Source organism: Rhipicephalus microplus, chromosome 10 (assembly GCF_043290135.1).
Source record: "Rhipicephalus microplus isolate Deutch F79 chromosome 10, USDA_Rmic, whole genome shotgun sequence".
NCBI classification, from domain to species: Eukaryota; Metazoa; Arthropoda; class Arachnida; order Ixodida; family Ixodidae; genus Rhipicephalus; species Rhipicephalus microplus.
Genome location: NC_134709.1, coordinates 13,055,909 through 13,068,796, shown reverse-complemented (window position 1 = coordinate 13,068,796; position 12,888 = coordinate 13,055,909). Strand labels below are relative to the sequence as shown.

Here is a 12,888-nt window from a genome sequence, read left to right as displayed (position 1 = left end):
ACTTAAAGAAAACTCATTCCATTTTGTAGTAATTTGAATGTAACAATCCGCTAATTTCAGCCAAATGTGAACCCAAAAAGCTGATAGAAAGTTTTGCTACTGTGCCTAAGCATTTCACGTGGCATTCCGACAAAACAAGGCACTGACAAGTTGTGACCCAGCATGCAAAACAACTGCTGCTGTAAAGAGGCAACATGCTCAAGCAGATATGATGAAGAATGATTGTAGTGGTGTTATGAGCATCATTATCGACAAGGTGCATGGATAGGATCAATGAAAAATGGCTGGTGTTCATCGGAAATGAATAAATTAGGCAAAACACGAAAATTTTCATTTTCTGTATTACCTCACCCTGCCGAGTTCTTCAATTCTTCACAAGTTCTTTAGTTCTTTAAGTCTGCTAGTATACGCTAATGCAATACTTCTGTAATCTACAGAGCGCAATTATTTCTGCCAGTTAAATAAAATGCTAGTGAAAGAAATCAAGATTGCTGAATCAGACTTTCTACTTTAAAGAAGTGTTAATGATGCAATTGCTCAGCTCTGTTACTATTGCTTTGTTATGACTATGTGTGAAATGATTGCTTACGATACCTTTTTTTCTTTTGTGCATGCATGTAAAAATGTACTATCATTAACACTATGACAAGGAACATGCGAGCACGTTGTAAACGGCTTCAATCTCGATGCAGAGCAATTCGCTATGGCCACAGTCACAAACAAAATGGGAAAGATGAAGCAGTCCCTCTAAATTTTGGCATACCCACCCAGCTATTGCTGATAAAGTTGCAGCTGATTGCTCATGAATACCCGCTTGCGAGCACAAGCCAGGCATGCCGAGCGGAACGTGGCACTGCGCTGTCGACAGCTCCGTGCAAAATACTTCTTATCTATTCACTTGTGCATGTGTGCATGTGTAACACATAAAATGAAGATACAGCAAAGATATGGTTTTAAGAAATGGCGCTGCTCTTTGTTCCACCAGATTTATATAACAGGCGCTGCAACATCAAGCTGTTATTTGTGACATAATTCAAGCATCATAAAAAACAGCCACCTGATGGGAGTGGCAACAGTTCACAGAAGAGTGTCCCCCTTTCCCCATTATTTTTTTTTAAAGCGCCATCGATCATTGCAAGTATAGGTCCAAAGTGGAATTTGGGGTCATTCACCAGGTGCTTGTGCGTTCTGTCATGGTGCTCACGATAGTAGTTACACTGTTACAATTTTTTTTACTAGCTGCATTGTATGTCACTTGAATTTCAATTCCATGCAGATTGAAAGTGCCTACAGGTGCGGAGAACTCCCCTAATAATAAATTACTGCCACTAGTACCATTCAATTACACTGTTGTGTTTAGATATCGGCATCTCGTAACTCTACATCTCGTAACATTGAGCAATGAGAAAAATAAACATCACAGCGGTAATTTATAACTAGCTATCTCTGCTATTGCTGCCACATGTACTACAAGGACATTAACATTGCTATGTTACAAAAAAGAGGTTTTTTTTTTATGGATGCTTTTGAAAACTGTCTTATTTCTACACACCTTTAAAGGTTAATAGGATTTAAAGTCAAATAAAACTCAATTTCTTAAAAACGTGAGACTTAGTCTGATTTTATACACACACATACATAGGCACAAAAAAAATTTGGCAGATCCCACGCCTCGTGGGAATCAGTTTCACACGAAACAGTCATCAAGTACTTGTCTATGCTGCATTTTTATCTGTGAGCCAAGCAGAACAGGGTGAATTGACTTGCTTGCGTATGTGCAGTAGTTGGGTTTAGAACAAAACTGGCACTCTGACATAACATCATCCCTCACATTAGAGCACAGAGGTCAGCATCGTCAAAATGAAGGGCACTTGAAAGTGTGACGACGTGAGTATTTTAAGCAACTTTCATTACCGTACTCCTTCGGAGCCAAGTAACACTTCAATATAGCTTGCTGAATAATACAAATCTAATGTAATGAATAATACAAATCTAATGTTTAATATACCGCCATAAAAGCAGAGCTAGCACTTACAACACATTTGACGTTGACTAGACATGACAACTGTATTCTAGGAGTGCATATATAATGTCTGTTGCTTTCTTATCAAATTAGATAGCCAGCTCAGCAATGATATTTGAAGTTGCACCAACATTACAGCTGCATTGGGTATTTTTCCAAAGAAGTTTAAGGAGCTGTCACAGAATGCTTAAGTTTGATTCCTGCAGGGATCCTGATTTTTATTCTTTGCATTCGTCAGATCAGTGCTGCCAACGTCCTGTTTTCTAAACGCTTTCGTTAATTTAAATTACCGATGTCTGTTCGTGTACACCCTACTTTATTACACGCCACCACCAACAGCCCTATGCAAATGTGACGATACCTTTTATCGCCAGAAAAACAACCGGAAATATGTTTTATGGCAGCTCGGCATGATACGAGTGTTGTCCAATTTAGCCAGATTGCAGCCAGACATGACGAAACCAACAAGAGTTTGATGCCGTTAAACAAAGCATACGATTGCCAGGACCAGAGGACACATCTTAACTACTTTTTACCATATTTATAACAGTGAAAAAACTTAGTAAACCTGCTTCTGTTTTCTTTCTAAGAGGAGATCAAAATTATCAGAGACAGTGTTGTGAAATTAACACAAGTTCACAAAATGCTTAAAAGTACACATGCAAAGAGAAAGACCATCCATGAAAGCTTAGTTGGAAGTCTTTGTTCCTTACACCGTGCCCCAAGACACAGTGGGCCATTTCATGAGCAAGCACGTTTCCCAGCTGTTCGTCGTTTCCGCAGATCTCGAGCATGCCGGCAAACACAAAAATCTGTCCGTTCTGCAAAGGACAATGGACAATGCAGTTAACAATGCATTGAGTATAGCAGTGAACCATCCCCTGCACTTTCAGGCAGTTGGTGAAATAAAGTAGCAGTTATATAAAACCAAGCTATTTTCACGCAATCTGTTATCAGGCACTTTTAGCAATAAAAATTTAGATGAAAACAGAGTCTATGATTCAATGTATGATTCTTTTTGAAGTAAATGAATAGGAGGATGTACCTCCACTTGATTTATATCAAAACTCACTAAAATTTGGCCAATTCACTGCCAATTCTAAATGTGCAAAGATCCATTTGGTATTGACACTGTGTTTATAATTCAAACAGATGTAGAAAACAGTCAAAGTGATTACTGTTGATACACAGTGTGATGGTACAATATATATTTTAAGAAATTTCTCCTACTCTCACAAGAAAGTTACGAATCAATGCCTGCACGCAATACAAATGAACACTGTGAAATCAATTTTCTACATTGTATTTATGCAATTATGTAAATGCCCTAAGCCTGAGCATTACTAAGGAAAAAATTCTAGTTTGACAGTGATTCATTATGAGCTTTGGAAGGAACAGCAATGAGGGTTAAAGCAGCACCACTGCGCTTCAGTCTGTGTGGTTCATTACAAACACAGCAGAAAAAAACAGACAATCAAAAAGTTGATTCAGGCAGTCAGGACTAAGTGGTAGGTGTAATTGATAGCAGTTTGACAAGATCAGCCTTGACCCAAATGTGATGTATCGTTTGCTATCCTAAGTAACACCCACTGCTGTTTTACAATTAGGAGCCAAATGGATCTAATTTATTCCACAGATTCATATAATTTATTCCACATTATTCTTGTTTCTTTGTGAACTTTAATACTGGGGCAGTACTCAACAGAAAATGAAGATGGTTGTACCAGAGGCGACAAAAAATAGAGAGAGAGAAGTAAAGAATAAGGAAATAAAGACGGTGCTCACAGGCATCACAAAGGCATTCTTCATGGGACTGTCAATGACTGACACTGACCATGTGACATCGTGAATCTGGGGAATGTCTCGGTTTCCGTGCAGCAGCTGATTGGCCACTCGGACAACACGGTGATACACAGGGTGCATAGCCGGCAGAAGGTGGGGCTTGAAGGCCTCGTATTGCTGCAAAAGAAATCGTTGAGTTTTACGTCTAAAAACTAAGCAGTGGGTGGTTAGGAATGTTGTACAGCGTGCTTCTACAGACAAACTTTGCTTGACTGGCATTTTTCTAAGGGCCAGTAAACAACCTCGCGGCCCACAATTTCTAATAGAGAAATAACTGCGCACTTGCACAATGTGAACATGCTGCCATAGGAACTATGCGAATAGGTGCTGCGATAAGGAAGATAGAGGGTTTGGAACGACCTGCTTTGGGTGGTTTCAGTTATTCGCTTATCCTTCCCACCTTTTTCTTGCAGCGAAGAGGCATGAGTGCACCTTTCCAGCGACAATGCCCACTTTGTGAACGCAACACTACATCAGCAATTACATCAACATCATTGGTGCAAAGTCAAACACCGAGCGAACCTTCCCCTTACCCTTGCACACATGTCACAGTGGTGCGGGTAGGGAACGTGGTGCGAGGAGTACGAGGCACTAGTGAGGTATGCATCTTTCCCCTAGCAGTAAAGCTGCCCGACACCACTTCATATCTGAGATTTTTATTCTGAATATATCGTGTGCATCGTTAGTCTCAAGCTCCACAAAACGGCAAAGGGCAGCAGAGAGAAATTAAAATGAGGACCGTGAGGCCGAAATTGCCTTACGGCGAAGCCAAGGCACCCTTTCGTAGTGCAAAGGACCATTCAACAAGCTCATTTGTGTGTAATGTTGCCAATAGGCAGTGCTATAATATTCCTAAAATATGATTGCCGCATTAACGGGCTTGTTTAAGGGGTGTAAAAAAAGTTGGAACTTGTTCACTGGCCCTTTCACGTACAAATAAACATATGTGCATGCACATTTTCGTTTGACAAGCATTCATTGCTCACTAACTTGAATCTTGCTGGCAAATTTTTATAGCGTAACTTCTCATAATTGTTCAAGTTTTACTTGCCAAAACCATATGACTACAAGAGATGCCGTAGTGGAGGGCTCTGAAAATTTCAATCCCTTCGAGTTCTTTACCATGCACCTAAATCTAAGCACAGGGGCTTCCAGCACATCGCCTCTATCAAAATGGGCCTGCCATGGCTGGGATTCGATACTGTGCTCTCTGAGTCAGCAGTTGAAAACCATAACCATTACACCACAGTGGTGGGTCATAACGCAATTGCTGACAAAGCTTCAATAAATTGTTCCTGCAGCGCAACAGTTCATCATTCTATGCAAATCCCTATGAAGGGACACATACTAATCCTGTTCCATATTTTTATTGGTTTAAACTGTGCAATCCAAGAATTTGAAATTATTCACATGCAAGGCACATTGCGTGGCAATGAACCACTGATGAAATTGCAAATGTGTGCTCTTCTAGCTGACAAGAGAAAAGCTGCAGCTCTGAAAAAGGCATCTGGATTCGTGTCGTAGTTTATTTGTTGTGAAATAAGTTGATCCGAAATTCCACGCTGCTAGGAGGAGAAAATTAGCCACGGTTGCGAGGCCACAATTCATGAAGCTCTCTTTCTAGCGTTGTGTCCCTCATAAACGCAAAGTCATTGAGCAAAAACAAAAAAGTTGCATGGTGACCCCTCCCCAATCCCTAAGCTGTTAATTACAACTGCATATACAACCTGTTAAAAAGCCTCCTCTGCCGTTACGACATGGAACCTAAGCAGACCTGATCAGATGACAATCGTGCTACAAGTGTGGTCATGTCAGACATGGTGACAAACACAAAGCAATGTAAATTCATCAATAAGTTGCATAATTATAATCATGCGATGCATTCTACTTAATTGGCTTGCATTTTGCCTCTACATTAGTGACATATTGATCACACGCAATAAAGTAAATACAAACACTTACCATTTCGAACTCAAAGTCTGATATCTTCCTAAACTGGTCACGAGTAAAGGCAACAAAGCGGCGTCTGTGTGTGATAGGCGTTTCTTGTATGTGGCTGAAGTAATAGATTCCCCCAATGCCCCACGCAACGCCGAAGTAGCCTGGAATTAGAAATTGCAGTGTTAGATGTTAATTGGAACTTACACATTTGAAAGCCAAGGAAAGTATAAGGGATATTAATTATAGGTATTATGATGTAAATGTAAAGAAAGTAAATGGGACCAAAAGATGACGGCGAATGTTTCATGTCATGGCTAAATAGGCCATTTTCATAACTGTGAAGGTAGCTTTCCTGCTAGGCAGTTTGCCCGACTAATGGCGGCTAGTCGCTCTGCAAACAGAATGTTCAGGCGCAGTTTACTTGGGTTCTGGCGTGCAAAATGTAGACTCATCTCTGATGATATAAACGCGCATAGTAGGAGGGTCTCAGCATTTTCAACTAGGACATCATCTCCATTTGAACCAGGACAAGTACCGCCATCTTTGGGGCAAATATGCAGCACAAGGACGTGCTCTCGCACCTTCAGCACTTGTGACGAAGCACTTTACACGCCTTTCATACCATATGAATATGCGGCAAACCAGTCACAACACTGAGGTACAGAACAATCTCAAGAACTGTCCCCACAAGTGATGATAATGGTGATGACGACCGTGAGTGATTGATTGATTGATTTATATTTGGGTTTTAACATCTCAAAACCACCACATGATTACGAGAGATGCCATAGTGAAGGGATCCGGAAATTTCGACCACCTGGGGTTCTTTAATGTGCACCCAAATCTGAGCACACCGGCCTGCAGCATTTTCGCCTCCATCGAAAGTGCAGCCGTTGCAGCTGTTATTCGATCCCGCGACCTGCGGGTCAGCAGCCGAGTACCACTAGACCACCACGGCGGCGCTGAAGATGATACTATACAGGTAACGAAGAAGTTCCTGATAGATGGCCGCAATACTTAGAAATAAGATCCCGTATATTTTCTTTGGCTTTCTCATCTGTTAGTGCTAAATAAGGTTGTGTTTGATGAAGAAAAACCCATAAATATACTTTATCTTTAGTGCTAGAAGCTAGAAGCTATGTTTTCTGCTGTTTCTACTAGATACAGCAAGAAAATACCCCCCCCCCCCCATCCAAAAAAATAAAAGCATAACACACGCCATAACATTAGGATACAATCATCAATGCAGCATAGTTGATAGTTAAGAACGCCGCAAGAAAGCGAGACACAAAACAAAGAGAAACACAGGGACAAGCGCCGGTTCCTCTACATTTTGTCTTGTTTTCTTGGGCCGTTCTTAACTATGAAACCACACCAACTTCCCCAACTGTCAGTGTTACTGCAGCATAGTTACCTTTCTCAAACGGTTGAATATTTCATTTTTCATTTTATTTACACTGAAGGCCGTGTGGCATTATAAAGGGGAGTGGTTACAAGTTTACAAGGAATAAAACACAGCATAAAAATAGGTTAGTCAGCAAACAAAAAACTCCTCATTATACAATATTAGCTGCGTAAGGACAATGGCCACAATACAATATGAACATAATACATAAAATACATAATACATTGTACCCTTTATAATTATACAAAATTAGGTAGTTCACAGCAGAAAAGGTGGTCATTAGTAATAGTTACAATGTCCCCAGGTAGATGGTTAATATCTGTTGATGTACGAGGTATGAATGATTAATGAAAACACTGGGAGTTGCATAATGTGATGCCAACCTTATGATAGTAGTCAATATAATGGGATATGTACTGAGGTTTGAATATTAGTTGGTCATGAAGGGCGGGATGATAGATTTTTTTGTGAAAAGTGGCTGGGCGGGATATTTTGGGACATGATGCAAGTGAAGGGAGGCCTAGGTTGGATTTCTCTGAAGCTATACTGGCAATGGGATTATGGTTGGACAGTATGAAACGGACGGAGTTATTTTGTACAAGTTCAAGTGAAGCGATCAAGTTATCATGGTAAGGATCCCACACAGAAGAGGCATACTCGAGTTTGGATCTTACTGATGTTTTATATAGGAGCAATTTTAGTGCTGCTGGTGCTTTTGAAAAGTTACGACGTATGTAGCCTAACAGGCGATTGGCAGTATTAGTAATGTATTCGATGTGAGGTGCCCAAGATAGGTTCGTCGTGATAAGAACACCCAAGTATTTATATGAGTTGACCGGATCGAGCGGGATGTTGTTTAAGTAGTATATTAGTGGGGTGTTGGGTGATCTTGTCACGCGTATTACGTTATATTTGCCAATGTTTAAGTCCATTCGCCATGTGCAGCACCAGGCTAATACGATGTTAAGATCAGATTGAAGGAAAGAAATCTCATTATCACTGGTTATTTCAGGAAAAATAACACAATCATCTGCGAAAACACGAATGTTAAAAGAAAGGAAAGATGTAAGGTCGTTAATATATATAAGAAACAGAAGTGGGCCAAGGACTGACCCTTGCAGTACTTCTGAGTGAACCACAACAGATGACGAATTGTGATTGTTAGCAGTAACATATTGAATTCTGTTACATAAAAAACACTCAATCCACTTGGGAAAATTATTGTCAAGGTTTAGTAGGCTCAATTTGAAAAGTAGTGGTTGGTGAGAGACTTTGCCGAAAGCCTTACCAAAGTCTAAAAAAATACAGTCGGCACATGATGATCAGTCTAAAATATGATGCAGTTTGTCAGTGAATGATACGAGTTGTGTCTCGCATGAAAAATGTTTGTGGAAGCCATGTTGAGCAGGTGTAAAGAAATAGATTCAAGAAAGTTAATGGGGTTGGTGAAAAATTATATGTTCTAACAGCTTACATGGAGCGCTTGTTAGAGAAATAGTGGGATAGTTATTAGGAGAGTGTTTATTACCCGATAAAAAAATTGGCACTACCTTCCCGATTTTTCATTGTGTAGGAATGGTTGGTGTACCTAAGGATTGCTGGAAGATATTTGTTAGTATTCTTGAACTGTAAATAACGCTGCTTTCCAGAAATTTAGAACCAATATTGTCGTGGCCAGGAGAAGAGTGAATGGGCAAGCTACTTATAAGTTTAGCAATACCGTAAGGATCAATGGAAATTGGGGGCATGACGATATAGTTGGTGTTCTGCACACGAGGCAGGATGACGTTACCAACTAAAGAAAAGTTGTTTTTGAAAGTGTCCTTTAAAAGATCGGCACACATGTTAGGAGAAACTGGATTGTCAAAATGATCTACTAGAGCTATGATGTTATCTGGCAAAGGATTAATTAGGTGGCAAAATTTGCGCACATTGGTTGAGAGAGTTTCTGGCAGTGTACGAGAAAGAGAGTGCAACTTGGAGGTTCTCAAGGCAGCAATGTAAGCGTTGTGTGCAGTCTTCTAAATCGCCCAACGTTTTTCAGTGGGTGCTAGTCTCCCAAATTTGTAAAGTCATTTTTTATGGTTAGACAGTCGTCTCATGTAGGCATTGTACCATAGTACTTTCTGGTTAGAGATGATGATACAGTTAGGAATGTATTTTTTGGTAAGTTGGTCTACTTTTGCAGCAAAAAGATCCCAGTTCGCTTGTACACAGCGATCATCAAATTGAGGAAAAAATGAATCAATTAAATTAGACAATTCCGCATTAATGGCATCGAAATTTCCTTTTTTGTATCCACATATTACTTTTTTCTCATTTCTTCGTTTGGAAGGTGGCATTTTAGGGTGAAAAGCAAGTACAGAATAATCGCTGATAGCAGGCAGATAAGTTATTTCAGAAACTAAGGTGAGTGTGTTATTCAAAATTAGGTCAAGGATATTTGACGCAGTAGTCGTTACTCTGTTATGTTGGGCGACTAGTTGACACAGACCAAAAGCAGAACAGATATCTATGAAATCCTTGGCGTCTGCTGAAAAGGGTGATAAGCATGGTGGATGATTGGTCCAATATATGTTAGCTTGTTTCTATTATACTTGTTATTATTATTATTATTATTATTATTATTATTATTATTATTATTATTATTATTATTATTATTATTATTATTATTATTATTATATGCTTGTTTTCCATTAGTCGCCGATGAATCATACTGAATTTCCCAGACATGGGTGGTACAAGAAGGAAAGTGTAGTACAATGCTATGAACGGTTCACAACAGTGTGCTTTTAAATGATTGTCAACTCTTGGCCGTGTATCAAATGTGTGAGAGTCTGTGCGTAAGTGCTGTCTCACAATCAAACGTAGGTGAACTCGCAACTTGCCTGCGATCTTCCATCTGTTCTTGACAGCAACAGAAACGAAATAAGCCTTCTTGTCTTCTGGCAGCGCCTTCCACCATTTACGAAATCCTCTGAAAGTATTCGTTGAATTTTACCGCCAAAAAAAAGGGGGGGTACAAACGGGCAATATATATATATATATATATATATGATGAGAATTATGATAGGTACACAAATATACAAGTTTAAAATGTTCTTGTCATCTCAAGTATTTTGCAATTGTTATTTTATTTCTAATGTACTAGCTGCTATACTGATAGTTCGACACGGTGAGCCCATAAAGGCGGTTGCAGTGCAATAGACCTTACTCTGACGAAGGCGTTGCCACGGCTGGAACGTTAGTAAAAGCATTTTCCTTTTCAATGAGTGCTGCCTTCAACTACTTCACACACACACACAAACACACACACACACACACACACACACAGATATATATATATATATATATATATATATATATATATATATATATATATATATATAACGACATGTAAAAATACCCTCAGTTCTACTGCTACTTCATTCGCAACACTGTTATATGTGTAGTACAAAGCCCGCAATGCCACTTTAACGATAGTTATAGCGCGAGAACAAAACGACGACACGGAGACAAGAAGGACACGTGTCTTTCGTGTCCTTCTTGTCTCTGTGTCGTCGTTTTGTTCTCGCGCTATAACTATCGCCATGCCATACCAACTAGCCCAAGCTGCCACACTTCTAAGCCACTTTAAAGAAGTGCTTAAAGGTCATGTTTGCAGGTTGTGCGAATACACGATCCTCATTGAGGTTACTAGAGGCCAAAACTACTTATGAAACATGCTAGTACAGTGCAAAACAGGGTAGCCTGACAAAACAAACTCACCTCCCAGTAATTATTGCCAGTCCTTTGGTGATTTGCTTTGCAGCAATGAGAAATATGGGATGGATACAGCGTCTCGGGGACGTGTGAAAGTTCGCCGCTCGGGTCATCTGCTGACGTTGCAACGACTGCCAACATATTGCGGCTTTCTTCGGCGGTCCCGAAGATGCAAGCCTCGCGGTACAGAGGAGTGTCCTAGCAGCCCACATGCTTTTTGGTTGCGGTCCACCGAAGGTGACGCAAGTCCACCGGAGAAGAGCGGTCGCAGAGTCACCTCTGGGATTGGACGGTACGCGGCAATCACTAAAAACACTTGCGGCCTTTCTAGAACGTGCGAAAATGTTCGCTAATCGCAGCGAAGACGGTGTGTGGTGGAAGTAAAGCTGCCCATACGAACTCGTTCTGTACGAAACGTGTGACCACTATAAAAGCGTCTGCAACCGATTGGTGGATTGCTTTGGATTGACCTGGCTGTACTTGCACTTTTAACGTGGCCAACATGTTTAAGATGTTCGCTAATAATAGCGTAAAAATAGTTTTTACTTCTAGGTTTATGACGCTATTGCATTAAAATGTAATTTTAGAAACCAGATCTGCATAACTGCATATTTTTTGAGATCTAATTTTGTGAACACGTTAAAGCGTTTTCACGTTATTTCTAGAGCACTCATTTAAACACCTGCATTTGCTCCTTCTGCCTCTTTCATTGTACAAAAAGTGGCTTTCAAAAATTGAAAGTGTTGTTCAAACGAGGCAGCTTAGAGCTTCATACAATAATTATTGTATGAAACTCTATGCGAGGCAGTTATTGGCAATATCAAAGGCTATGCTTCTGCACGCGGTATGCAACAACGAATTACTCATACAGTTTCATATAATAATAGGATTACTGAAGTACATATTCCAGTAACAGATGCCCCAAACTTACAAAAAAAAGTTCCTAGGGCGTGCTTTTATTCAATACGTGCATCATAACGCCAGAAGCTCTCCAAGAGCACTGGTGGCCTCCAAGAAAGCAATGCACATCATCGGAGGCTATGTTTGGGTGTTATACATTATTCTCAGAGGCAATGCGAAACCTAGGCAGCCATAAACAAAAATACTTAGTTTGTATGACGTCTAACTTGTAATAGTACTTTCAGCCGCATGACGCATCGCGCGCTATTTAAAAGAACAATCCATACGAAGTATTTTTTTAGGGGAATCGAAAAGTCCCAGTTTCTATTTAGGAGCGAAACTCCTTCGGATCGCACAAGGTCCGTCATAGATCCCCGTCGAGAACCCACCTACACCGTACGTAGCTCGTTCATAGTGCACAACTGGTTAAGAAAAAAAAGATAGACCTTACTCTGTTTGTTTGACCAATCACTGGCTTAAAGGATCAAGTGGAAATAAAATTTGTTTTTTGCAGTTTTTTTTATTTTGATGTCACAAGTAAAGCTATATGTGTATTCATCCGAACGTTGAATCGTAACCAGATCTAGCACGGAGGCTTTTAAGTATGACTTGGGATGAGTGGTGTACCTATTGATGTAGGGTCATAACCAGCACTATCTCTGCGGAGTTCGCGCGTGAAGTGCACGGGACGGCTTCATGCTCTCCCATTGTTGAGTACCAAGTACTCTAAGTCGGTAACCACTTTTAAATGCGCAGCCTACGATGTCACGCTTCGGCGTGGGCCTCTTTTTCTAATGCACGCATAATTGGGTTTTTTTGTCGGTGATTTCACACTGAGGTCTTGTTACCGATGTCAGTGTTGTACATTTGTGTACTACGTACATTTGCGCTGATTCTGCGCGAGTTCGGATGCTTCCGCTTCTCTCAACTTTTGCTCCACCGCGATTTCCTCGCGAAAAACCCCACCTCCGTGTGTCCTCAGCAAGAGCTGAAATTCGAAGCTTTCACTGAAGAA

General features: G+C 40.3%; 1 protein-coding gene across 1 annotated transcript in view; it reads right to left on the bottom strand.

Moving 5' to 3' along the window:
• LOC119180982 (uncharacterized) overlaps positions 1-12,888 on the bottom strand; it is a 60,271-nt gene that overhangs the window by 6,649 nt on the left and 40,734 nt on the right. The window contains exons 10-12 of the mRNA XM_075876010.1: positions 5,828-5,967; positions 3,809-3,982; positions 2,737-2,844 (exon numbers count right to left, since the gene is read on the bottom strand). Of these exons, the coding sequence (XP_075732125.1) occupies positions 2,737-2,844; positions 3,809-3,982; positions 5,828-5,967 (422 nt within the window). The remainder of the gene's footprint in view (positions 1-2,736; positions 2,845-3,808; positions 3,983-5,827; positions 5,968-12,888) is intronic.